This window comes from Myxocyprinus asiaticus, chromosome 10 (assembly GCF_019703515.2).
Source record: "Myxocyprinus asiaticus isolate MX2 ecotype Aquarium Trade chromosome 10, UBuf_Myxa_2, whole genome shotgun sequence".
Lineage (NCBI taxonomy): Eukaryota > Metazoa > Chordata > Actinopteri > Cypriniformes > Catostomidae > Myxocyprinus > Myxocyprinus asiaticus.
Window position 1 is genome coordinate 33,415,504 of NC_059353.1, and position 11,779 is coordinate 33,427,282.

Here is an 11,779-nt window from a genome sequence, read left to right on the forward strand (position 1 = left end):
ATGAGCATGTCTTTCTTCTGCAGAATGCAAAAAAAAAAAAGAAGATTTTTAGAAGAATATCTCAGCTCTGTAGGTTCATTCAGTAAATGTTGGCCAGAACTTTGAAGGTCCAAAAAGCACATAAAGGCAGCATAACAGTAATTCATATGACTCTAGTGATTTAATATATGTCTTCTGAAGCGATATGATAGGTGCGGGTGAGAAACAGATCAATATTTATGTCCTTTTTTACTATAAAGCTCCACTTTTACTTTTACATTCTTCTTTTATGCATTGTTCATGCATATCACCACCTACTGGGCAGGGAAGAGAATTTAAAGTAAAAAACAACTTTAATATTGATCTGAAGATATGGATTTAACCACTGGAATCATATGGATTACTTTTATGCTGCCTTTATGTGCATTTTGGAGCTTCACAATTTTGGTACCCATTCACTTGCATTGTGAAGACCTACAGAGCTGAAATATTCTCACTATATATATATATATATATATATATATATATATATATATATATATATATATATATATATATATACAATTTTATTTATTTATTTATTTAAACATTAACTGCAACAAGTTTAAATAGAAATGCACAGCTTTTCAGCACTGCTTCTTATTTACAAATTTGAAGGTTGCTTATTGGATCAATTAAGGTAGACATCATAATAAGTGACTAAAAATTAGTTGCTTGCAACCTACTAGCTTGCATTAAGAACAAATGGTCCAAATTAAGTTTCAAGAAAGATACAAACTTAGTAGTTACTAAGGCCTTAGTGTGAACTTCACGTACTCCCAGTATGAACAGGTTGTGCAACCAGTGTTCCCTCTTCTGATGTTGCTCCTTTGCAGACAAAAAAAATAAAATATTGGCGTGGATGGAAGTCTCAAAATTGTGTGGGAAAACCTCTTGAATAAGAGCTAAACTAATTATCAGTGTTTCAATTTGACATAAAAAATGTTTCAGTATGTATCTGCAACTGTAATAAATTATAGGAACAAGGTGGAAATACACATTTAATTCATAAAAGGATGCATAACCACATTTACTGTGAGGTAATTCGGTTATGCACGTGAACTGTCAAACTGCGTTTCGTAGACATAATGCCAGTCCTGCAAAGGATTAATGTATATACACAGTCAGTAATGTCTTGTGTGAATGCGAACAGATGCAAGAAAAATCAGGTATGTGTCAAAATATCGGATCTGTACATTAGATTTTGCTCTGTAAATGCAACCTAATAGGTCTGCCGCTGTCTATTATGTTGTTAAAAGCCTATTAATCAATCAACAATATTAAAAAGTAATCAACTTTAATAACAAAAAACAGATATTGGTAAACAGATCTGTGTGCTGTTGTTTCTTGCAAGGCATTTCTAGAGAGCTATCTGGTCACTGGGCCCACACTGCAGTATGGGAGAGAGTGCTTGCAGGCCAGGCAGTGGACGCTGGTCAGCGAGGCATCTGTCACCAGTCCTCTACGTCATGGCACTGAGTTCCAGCTCAAATCATCTGACTTCAGCTTGGTGGTCATTAGCAAAGCTATCCCCCACCTCAAACTCAGCGAGGAATACGTCCACCCAAAGTCCCACAAGTTTGTACTGCAACTGCAGTCTGAGACCTCCGTCTGATGGATTAAATTTTTCTTTATCCATTTGGTTTTCTACACGTAAATTTTGGACTAGTTCTATTTTGTTTTAAATTCTTTTTCACTTTCTCACAATTTATAAATGGCATTTTACATACTGGATGTATTTTGATACAATATTTGTTATTGCCAAGAACAAAAAAATAAATAAAAAACCTTGTATGTATTGCATTACCTAGTGCTGGCAGGTGTGATTGTGCATTTGTGCTGTTTGTCTGTATGTTACACTGTGCAAAGAGCAAATACTAATTACATAATGTGGTTAGCAACAGACTGAGGCATAATGGCTAGAGTTTAGTTTTTTTGCAGGTAGATGTTATTTAGCTTATCTGCATGTGTGTGTGTGTGTGTGTGTGTGTGTGTGTGTGTGTGTGTGTGTGTGTGAGAGAGAGAGAGAGAGAGAGAGAGATGTTTTTGTATACACTGACCACTACATAGAAAGAGCATGGTTGCTCACAAGATCAAGGAAGGTCGGAAACATCATTCATCACCATTGCCGTAATAACCCAATCACAATGGACACTTATTGGAGCTGCTGTATGTGCTTTGCCAAACATACATGATCATTTTTAGTCTGCAGGATTATTTGAATTTTACCACCATTATATACAGTATATTGGGTTAATATTTTCCAAAATAAATCAGCTTTTCCTTTGTCATGAATAAACTGTGATTTGCCTTTCATCTTCTCCATTGTGGTAAATTGTGATTGAGTTATTTTTACATTTAATGTATTTTTTAGTGCGTGTGTGTGTGCGCGTGCGCATGTGTGCGCATCATTGTGAAAGCAACAACACATGTTTATAAAACACAAGCACATTAATGCTGCCTAAAGATTAACATTTCTTTGCTTATGAAAGCACAAAAAAAGAACAACCTGTCATGCCTTTTTTCTACTGCTCTGTACATTTGTTCTCAAAGGATAATATATGTTTTCTTTTGTATTGATAAGGGAAGATTGTGTTGTATTAGATTTTCCTACATTGTGAAACATAATGCAAATTAAACTTTTTTAAGAGTTTGAAATGGCAAAATCACCTTTAAAGATGGAACAGAACAACAGAAGTGTCAATGCTTTACTTCAGTGTGTCAGTGGAATAAAAAAAACTTGGGAGGTCCTCACCAGAAATCAAATTAATTGGGCGATTTCTGTGTTTTGTTTGTTGGTGGAACAAATAGTGGAACTGTTTGCTACCCTAACACTTGGGAATCTCAAATTCTTAATTGTAAAACACTGGATGTTGGAAGAAAAAACTAATAAACAAGTGTTGCATAATTTTTTCAGCAAGAATATTTTTAGTTGCGGATTCTTAGTCAATTTTAAACTGGAATTTGTTGTCTTCTGATTCAGAGCCATTCCCCCATGTATCTGTATATATTATAAAAATGTAATATTTCATATGCCATACTATATGTATTTATTTAATTTATTAGTGTTTGTAGTTCACAATTTCTTTGTTTACACCTGGGCATGTGCATATGTGTTTATATAATGATATAATTCTGGGTGATTTTCCTTATTACTGTAATAGCTATAATTTCCTCTGTGGATATGAACATATAAAATAATTTTGGTCAGTTGAATCCCCATGAAATGAATTGTCTAAATTTGTCTAAACTATACATAATGAGGATATATTTTTGAGACAAAAGACTGCAAATTAACATTCTGATTTAGATCTGGCTGATTAATTGTGCAGCCTTAAACCTCTAAACCTTCTCATCAAAGTATGAATTTCATTGATTGGTCATCTCTTTATTTAATTGAGAAATTGTAAAAAAGTAAAAACGCATGCTATTTTTAGATGCTATTTAAAAACGCATGCTAGTTTTGGTCTTTGAACTAGAGCTAAGGTCAATTCTAAAGTTGAGCCATCTTTTTTATAAATAGCCAACACCAAAATCTAAAGCACACATTATCAGAAAGTGAACAGCAATGATATTATTTGTTGTTTTCTATTTTATTCTTTAACAAATTGGGCATTCTGTTTTTTTTTTTTGTTTTTTTTTTTGAAGGACCCATCACATGTCAAGTCAAATGAAATATATTGCATGATTAATATAGACATTTTCAGCAATCCAAATGTCTCCCATCTACTCTCTTTAACAGGTTTAGACAAGTATATATTGGGTGCCCATTGTTCACAGTGCATTTCAGAGCAAAAACCAAGCCACAAAATCTCTATACAAACTAATAAAACACTAGCAACAAATTACATGTTTGGTAAACTTTGGTACACTTTGTCCATTAGCATCTAACAGAATAGTTTGGAGTTTCCAGGCACCATGGGCACTCTGAGAAATGCCTTAGTCAAAAAGGTGGACAATAACTAACTGGCCATTTGGTGAATAATCATCTTTACTGGACTAAGGTTTCTAAATGGGGATTAGACAACAAAAATGTTTCTGACACTCCTGCCTGGAGTGAACAGACTGGCCCAGACAAAATCTGTAGAACTTGAGACACCTGAAGATTGATGTTCACAGATGCTCCCCATCCAATTTGACAGAGCTTTAATGAGATCTGCAAAGTGAACAGAGAAACTACCCCAAACCAGTTTTGTGGTAGACTCATGTGGATTGGTGGTCATGATGTTGAACAAATTAGTCAATCTGCTGCTTTTTAAATGTTGACAAATAAGTAGTTAGGTTTTGTGGCCTAAAGAGATTGGTTTGGCTGGGTAACTAAAATATATGCATTAAAAATAGGATGGAATGATCAATCCTGTTCAACCTCAATGGCCTATATATGTGGAAAAGGCCTCTGAGATCATAAGAAGTCATTCTGCTGAAGAAGTACTTTGATTTTACCACGTACAGTTACATTTTTCCCAACTTATTATCTCTACAAAATGTCATTCTTTATAACTTGAACTTCAATCTTTAAAAAAAATTCAGATAAACTTTACAAATCAGTAAAAGCATTGATAAAGCAAATCTTGTCTAATATACGTGAACATAAAACCTGCCATATAGGAAAACTTTTTTGACATGCAAAAAAAAAAAATAAATAAATAAATAATAAAAAAAAAAAATTTGTAAATGTAAAATGATGGACCATTTCTGAATTTAAAACCTTATGTGTCAAAAATTGTGTTCAGTTTCTAAGACTAAATAAGTGATAGAATTTACTCACTGACACATTTTACCCCACAGGGCTCCTCATATTTCTTTTTAATTCTACTTTCTTCATCAAACTTGACATTAGAACCAAATTCATTAACAGGCACCCTTCAAAAAACACGCTAGATGTTTCTGAAAAGTTTATAGAGAAGACAAAAATATAAAACTGTTATTCATAATGACTAATAATTAAGCTCTCAGCATAAGATATTTTTTCATTTTGTCCTTTAGGCCTTCTCATGAGGAAGGGCAGAAATGCCTCTTGTGGCAGAAGTTGGTAACACATACTGATTGTTAGCCAAAAAGCAATTTTTTTTATTCTTTGCCCTTTAAGCAGACATTGGTTGTAAGAAAAAGAAGTATGAGCAATATTATGCAGAGAAAATATGTAGAAAAAAATTCAAAGATTATGCAGAATTAAACTGCATATACATATAAATTTAAGGGGAAATTTATTCCAGAAGTTTTTAAAAAAAGAGCTTCCTTAGTTATCCAGTAAGCTTTCCTATGCATTTTAAAAGTTTTCTGGTTGTGATTGAATGATTGCCTTCACAAAATGTATGTTCAAAGAGAAAGACATCATTTCAAGGACAAATAACAAAGTGCAATATTTAATTTGAATCCCTTTAGCAATTTCCAGTTTAAGCTGCTTTGAATAATACATGATTTTCACTCTTATAAATAGATATTTTTAATCTTTCATTGTGTCATCAAGAAATGGACAAATCACTATAGTTTCCAGTGATGTACAAAATGTAAAAAATTATTTTACGGTCAAGGTATTCAGACACAAAATAGCTCTCTCTTGACAGAAAGAACTTTTTCTATTTGATTGAGGTTTTATCAATATATAAATTAATCATCATCATCGTCATCATCATCATCAGTCTCATCGTCTTCATCATTATCATTGTCATCATTGTCCTCATCATCATCAATGTCACTGTCATCCTCATCTTCGTCATCATCATCATCGTCATCATTGTCTTCTTCATCATCATCATCCTCAGTGTTGACTGTTCCAGAGAGCACATCTTCTATCCAGTTTTCCAGCTCTTCTGGTGAAGGCAGATCTTCATCATCAGGTATCTCCAGCCAGACACTGTCCGCCTGTCAAAGTTATCAAGAGTCAATGGAAATTATGTAAGGATTATAAATTTGTTCTAAGCAGAATGCCACATTTTTGTTATTGGAAATATTTTGTGCAGCAAGCAAATGTTTTCCTATAATAATATGGTAACATGACAGTGAGACAGATAAGCCTGATACTGAGACCTTTCACAATAAACTCAACTCAACTGATTATGTTTTAATTAGATCAAAGTGTACATTCAGTTAAAAAAAGGAAAGTATTGCACTTACATCTGTAACATTTACTATACCAATCTGTGGTCTAAAGAGATCAATCTTGAAAGTCTTCTCCCAGTAGGGAATAAGCTAAGGAAGAAAAAAGCATGACCAGGATATACATTAAGATTAGTTTGAGGAAAGAAAAGGATTACTATGATTTACTTATTTTTGTATAATTGACTTGATATACTGTGTGGTAATGCATCTATCAAGACTTATTTTATTCACCAATGGGAAGTCGTCTGGGTCGATCCACACAATGCTCAGGTCTGGATTGTGTGTGTTGTCTCTGGCCACCTCCTTTAAAATCTCTAGGAACTCGAAACCATCTGAAAACCATATTCAATTGTCAAGCCCATGGCTCATTAAGTTTAATTAAATTATGCTTAAACCAAACAAAACTTTTGGCTTTTCATGTAATAAAGAGCTGCATTTATGAGGTATCGATCTTAAGAAACGCAGAGTAAGGCTGAAATGCCCCGAAAATGTATCTACCAGGGTCTTCCTCTTCTGCAAAGGCTACAATGTGAATGTCATTCAAATCATCCTCCTGCAAATCAGAACATGTAAACATGTTACAGAGCTGATTTAATTCAATATTCATAGAATTCAATAAAAGGTTTCATTTTAAGGGATACATTTCTGTCATCATTTACTCAACTTCATGTTGCTCCAAATGCGGATGACTTTCTACCATGCATCATGAACAGAGATGTTAGGCAGAATGTAAGGGACTAAAAGGCTAAGTCTTCTTTCATGTTCATTGCATCTTTTTTCCCATACAATAAATGTGAATGGTGACTGAAGCTACACTCTGCCTAACATTTTTTGCATTCCACAGAAGAAAGAAAGTCATACTGATTTAGAACAACATGATGGTGTCTAAATGATTTGTCATTTTCTGGTGAACAATCCCTTTAAGAAACATGTCAAACATCGCTCACCCAGGTCTCAAACATGTCCTCTGCCCTGAGTTTCCTAAGAGTTGGTCTGTGGAGGTATTAAAATGGTCAGTGAAGGCTAATATTAGTAAGCATTACAAAGTGATCTATCTGTCTATTTGTCTTTCCAGAATGTTACTGGATTAACCTCCCTGCTTACCTCCTGTGCTCTGATATGAAGGCCACCAGCTCTTCCTCTGAATGGGGCTTGTCTGGAATGGTGACTGGTTCCTCCATGAAGGGCTCATAAAAGTCCACCTCATTCATCTTCAGAGTCAACTCTTTTGCAACCTAAAACCCAACAATAAAAATGATAGTGATAAAAAACATAGGCAAGCTAGTAGCCACAATGCATGCTGGGTAATTCCCACACATATTCTTCTTCCAAACTATGGTTTTCAAAAGATTTCTTGGGCATATGGATTTTTTTGTCAAGTCACCAAAATAAAAACACTGCTTAAATTTGATAGCTAGCCTACTATGATAATTTTTCAGCATACCTGAGAATTAAAGGAATAGTTCACAAAAAAATGAAAATGAATCAATAGTTAAGTCCCTTTTTACTATCAATCTCCACTTTCACTTTCACATTCTTCTTCTTTTGTTTTAGGTGATTCGCATTATTTGTGCAAATCACCACCTACTGGGCAGGAAGGAGAATTTAAAGTAAAAATTGTTATCTTTTTCTCACCCACACCTATCATATCGCTTCTGAAGAAATGGATTTAACCACCAGAGTCTTATAGATTACTTTTATGCTGCCTTTATGTGTATTTTGGGGGTTCAAAATTCTGGTACCGATTCACTTGCACTGTGAGGACCTACAGAGCTGAAATATTCTTCTAAAAATCTTTGTTTGTGTTCAGCAGAAGAAATAAAGTCATACACATATGGGAAGGCACTAGGGTGAGTAAATGATGAGAGAATTTTCATTTTTGGGTGAACTAGCCCTTTAAGTTATATTTAGGCTATACAGTATACTATTCAGGATTTATAACTATATATTCAAATTTCTGGATTAATAAAAATATATTTATTTTTACCGTATATTCAGAATTTATAACAATATATATAGATAGATAAATATATAGCATATATTTGGCTTTACAACTATATTTATATTTACACTTATACCAATATATTCAGTGATAGATTTATGCAATCAGGATTATATAATTTGGATTTGTAATGACATATTCTGATTTATTACTTTATTTTCAGGATTTATAACTATGAATTCAGATTTACAACTATATTCAGGATTTATAAGTATATATTTAGATTTATAACTATATTCAGATTTAAATGTATATATTCAGAATTTATATAATAATTTCCTGTTTGGCCTCCAATATTATGTATGTATGTATGTATGTATGTGTATATCATGAAATAAAAATACTCACTGATTTCTCAAAGGTTGCAAAAAATTTGATAAAAGGCTGAAACTGTTCAGCTGCTTCATGGAAAGCCAGAAAATCTGATGAAACCAGAGAGAAAATGAAGGGATTAGGAGAGAATTCTTTTTATACTTCCTTCCTTCCTTTCTTTCTTTCTTTCTTTCTTTCTTTCATTTCTTTTTTAATAAAACGCAGCAGTGCATACATTTCAACTGGAGGAATGCTAGCCTACCAGATTGGTCTACTGAAATAAATGACCTCTACACTTATAACAACTGTCGACAGCTTGAAAGAGTAGAGCAAAGCTCAGGAGAGCTCCTAAGATTTCAAAACTTGAAAGTAGAGACATTTAAAAATGTCTTAAGGTTTCTAACATGGCATTTATTCAGATTCACCATTGCAGTTGAAGGATAGAATTGTCTCTTCACATCCATAATGTTGGAAAGGTTTCACATATCTCCTGTCTCTCTTAGTTTGCACATTGCACACACAAACTCACGTTCAGAGTCCTGACTCTTGAAGAAGCCAATAAGTTTGATGTGTTCTTCCATACGGTCAAAGGCTCGCAACTCCAGAGCATTATCAATGACCTCAACTGGATCATCCAACAGCTAAAGTGTGAAAGAAAGAAAGAAAGAAAGAAAGAAAGGAGAAAATTAAATAGACATAGAGCAGGAAGGTACTTACACAAATAGATGTCTTTTTGGCAAAGATAGTCAGGCTTTATGACAAAAACGTAATCTTTACATCCAGAAGGAACTCCACAAGAGTGTCTGCAGAGAGCAGTCCATCAAATTCAATCACACGATCCTCCTTAAAGACATAGACGCTGCCCTCCTCGTGCAAACCTTTTAATGATACACGCATCATCATCATCAAGTTCTGCATATCTCCCAAAATAGGAATTACTTTTAACTTGCATTCTAAAATTCTGAATTAACTCAAATTTTTAAGGCCATATTCTGATTAATGGAATCCATTTCTATTCACATCAATATACCTTTTTCATCTCAATTGATGTTAAACATTTTTGTACATTTATCAACCAGTGAGAGAATTTTAAGATGTTTCTCCCTTACCTAGTTTCTTGGCAACCTTTGAATCCTTTTTGGAGTCAACCATTCCAAAGCCAATGTCCTTTTCCTCCAAGACCTGAGCAGCTAACTGCAGACAAACAAATTATTGACTGATTAGTACTGTATAAGCATGTTTATTATTATTATTATTATTATTATTATTATTATTACTTTAGATTCAAAGTAAAATTTAATGGGCAACATTAAGTATTTTCCAAGTAAAGTTAGTCCCAAACAGGTATGTTGATATTTCTTTCACAGTTCAAATATTCAAATATTCTTTTGTATTAGAGGGCAGTTTGCCCTCCAATGTGAGACAGAGACATCACTCCTAATACAATTATAGGAGAGACATGCTAAAGGAATTATCAGGAGTGATATAACAGCTGTTTTTATCCACTATGTTGTGGCTATGTGAATATTAAAGGCATAATAGAAAAACATTGCTGCTAAGTCACATTGGCAGTATTGTCTAGATAGGGAACCTGGCATGAATTTAGCGTAAAGGAGAACACACTTCTGTAATCATTTTAGAAGTGCTCTCCTTCCATAAATAACTTCTGTGTTCTGGTTTCATTATGATGTAGTAGATTAATGGGCTGAATTTTAAACCACTCCAGTCAGTCCCAAGACCATTTCCTAAGCTTAAATCTGCCATGTATCATGACAAATATTTAGAAGCTATCAGGTGTCCATGAAGTGCTTGATTAACATATTGAATGATGAAATATGCTAGCTTTTGTAATCAAGATACAGTAAATCAGGAGGTGAAAACAGAGAGCAATGTGAAGATGGACAAGTCAGTCAGCTGCAGTCTATGGCCTTCTAAATTGCGATAAGGTTAAAAAAAAAAAAGGCACTATATAAATGCAGACCATTTACCATTTAATGTTTCCTCCATTATTGATGCTGCAAGCTATTGCGACATACAGCCTTGAACATTGTATGATGCATGATGACCACGCATGATCATTCTAGACAGAAATCCATCTATATAAAATTTCACAATGCTTATTTAATAACCACTGCACAGTTTTTGAGGGTCCTACCAGGTCTACAGGCAATACCATGTTGCTTTGCTCCAAATAACATTATCCTCTCTCATATGCATTCTGTCCATTTCATAACATGCATTCTCTCTGGATTTCCTTTTTTACCCTTACCTCTAGCACTAGTTCAGTCATTTGGAACTGTTTCTGCAGTTCTTTTTTGGTTGGTGGAGGAGCATGGTAGAACAGGCACAACATGTCATATTTCTTCAGGGCTTTGCGGTAGTTCTTGTCATCTATGTCCAGGACACGATCTTTTCCATCGTAACGTGGGAACTCAAGACCCTTCTTGGCAAAGGCAAGGGTTGCCAGTACTAGAGAGCCCAGTAGCAAGAGCCAGGTGGTTTGCATGATCTTTACTAGTTGCTAAGACCTTTCCAAATAGAAAAGAATAAAAGTTCAAATCACACTCTCACTCGGTCATGGCTCCTTGACTGCTATAACATTCATGCACATCCACCAGGTTTCAGAGAGCCTTGGAGTAGTAGAGGGAGAGATAATTTAAGTCCAAAAAATAAAGACAGATTTAATTGAATTAACGGAAATAATTACAATGCCAACCTACAGGGCCTTCTTTTAACCTTCTTTCCAAGGGTTTGTGTACCCTTCCTCCAGAATTCAGCTCTCCTCAGGCAAACCCCAGTTTTTCTCTCTGCCTTCTTCTATCCTGACCAGAGACAAAGAGTGTCTGATAGATTGTGCTGGTAATAGGATGGGGGGTGAGCAGGCTGGATACCTTACATAGCAGTGCTCCTCTTGTCCTTTTTTAGGAGCCCAGTTGTTTCAGGGCTAAAAATACTTCAGTTTGGGCAGCAAGGGGAAAAGAGTACTATGGAAGGCTGATTAGACCACAGCTAATTACATTTGTTGCTAAAAGGGGGAAAGATTGATAAAAAGATTTTCACTGAAACATAGGACAGATGTAAACAAGTGCAAATACACTCTTTCCAATACATTTATATACATGTGTGTATGAGATACAGAAAGATCGCTTGTGGTTACTGAAAAAGTTCATGCAAGCGTACTGTACTGTAACAGAACACTTGTGTACTTCTGGATGTGTGAGTAGTGTTTTTGGCTGGGTATCTACAGTGTATGTGCTCTTGTGTAGATGTGATAAAGTGATTTGTGAGGTGTGGGCAGTGAAAAGTAATTTCCACAGGGATAGCTGGCCAAAAGTCTGTTTAATT

The 11,779-nt window shown here is 34.5% G+C and overlaps 2 protein-coding genes across 3 annotated transcripts in view; one reads left to right on the forward strand and one right to left on the reverse strand.

Moving 5' to 3' along the window:
* The window catches only part of LOC127447481 (vang-like protein 1), a 47,782-nt gene extending 43,976 nt beyond the window's left edge, over positions 1 to 3,806 (forward strand). Inside the window, exon 9 of the mRNA XM_051709384.1 lies at positions 1,373 to 3,806. Coding sequence (XP_051565344.1) covers positions 1,373 to 1,633 — 261 coding nt within the window. The 3' untranslated portion in view covers positions 1,634 to 3,806. The remainder of the gene's footprint in view (positions 1 to 1,372) is intronic.
* Positions 3,807 to 5,208: 1,402 nt separating this feature from the next.
* On the reverse strand, positions 5,209 to 11,308 carry LOC127447484 (calsequestrin-2-like). Of its 2 annotated transcripts, none has more exons than XM_051709387.1 (12): positions 11,155 to 11,308; positions 10,704 to 10,962; positions 9,544 to 9,628; positions 9,212 to 9,312; positions 8,964 to 9,075; positions 8,471 to 8,544; positions 7,225 to 7,355; positions 7,068 to 7,113; positions 6,619 to 6,673; positions 6,352 to 6,452; positions 6,136 to 6,210; positions 5,209 to 5,883 (listed from the first exon to the last, which is right to left on the reverse strand). In XM_051709387.1, exons 2-12 carry the CDS (start codon positions 10,938 to 10,940, stop codon positions 5,629 to 5,631), a joined length of 1,272 nt encoding a protein of 423 aa, XP_051565347.1. In that variant the 5' UTR covers positions 10,941 to 10,962; positions 11,155 to 11,308; the 3' UTR covers positions 5,209 to 5,628. The 2 variants fall into 2 exon arrangements, with proteins under 2 accessions (XP_051565347.1, XP_051565348.1); XM_051709388.1 differs by having other exon boundaries at positions 11,151 to 11,307.
* Between the last annotated feature and the right edge of the window lie 471 nt (positions 11,309 to 11,779).

Bases quoted from the DNA above. Each gene is read 5' to 3' on its own strand.
- LOC127447484 (XM_051709387.1), bottom strand. From the start codon at position 10,940: ATGCAAACCACCTGGCTCTTGCTACTGGGCTCTCTAGTACTGGCAACC. The intron at 8,545-8,963 runs GTGAGTTTGTGT...TGGTTTCATCAG, and splicing joins CAAGAGTCAGGACTCTGAAC to ATTTTCTGGCTTTCCATGAA. The intron at 7,356-8,470 runs GTGAGTATTTTT...GTTGGGTTTTAG, and splicing joins TTGCAACCTTTGAGAAATCA to GTTGCAAAAGAGTTGACTCT.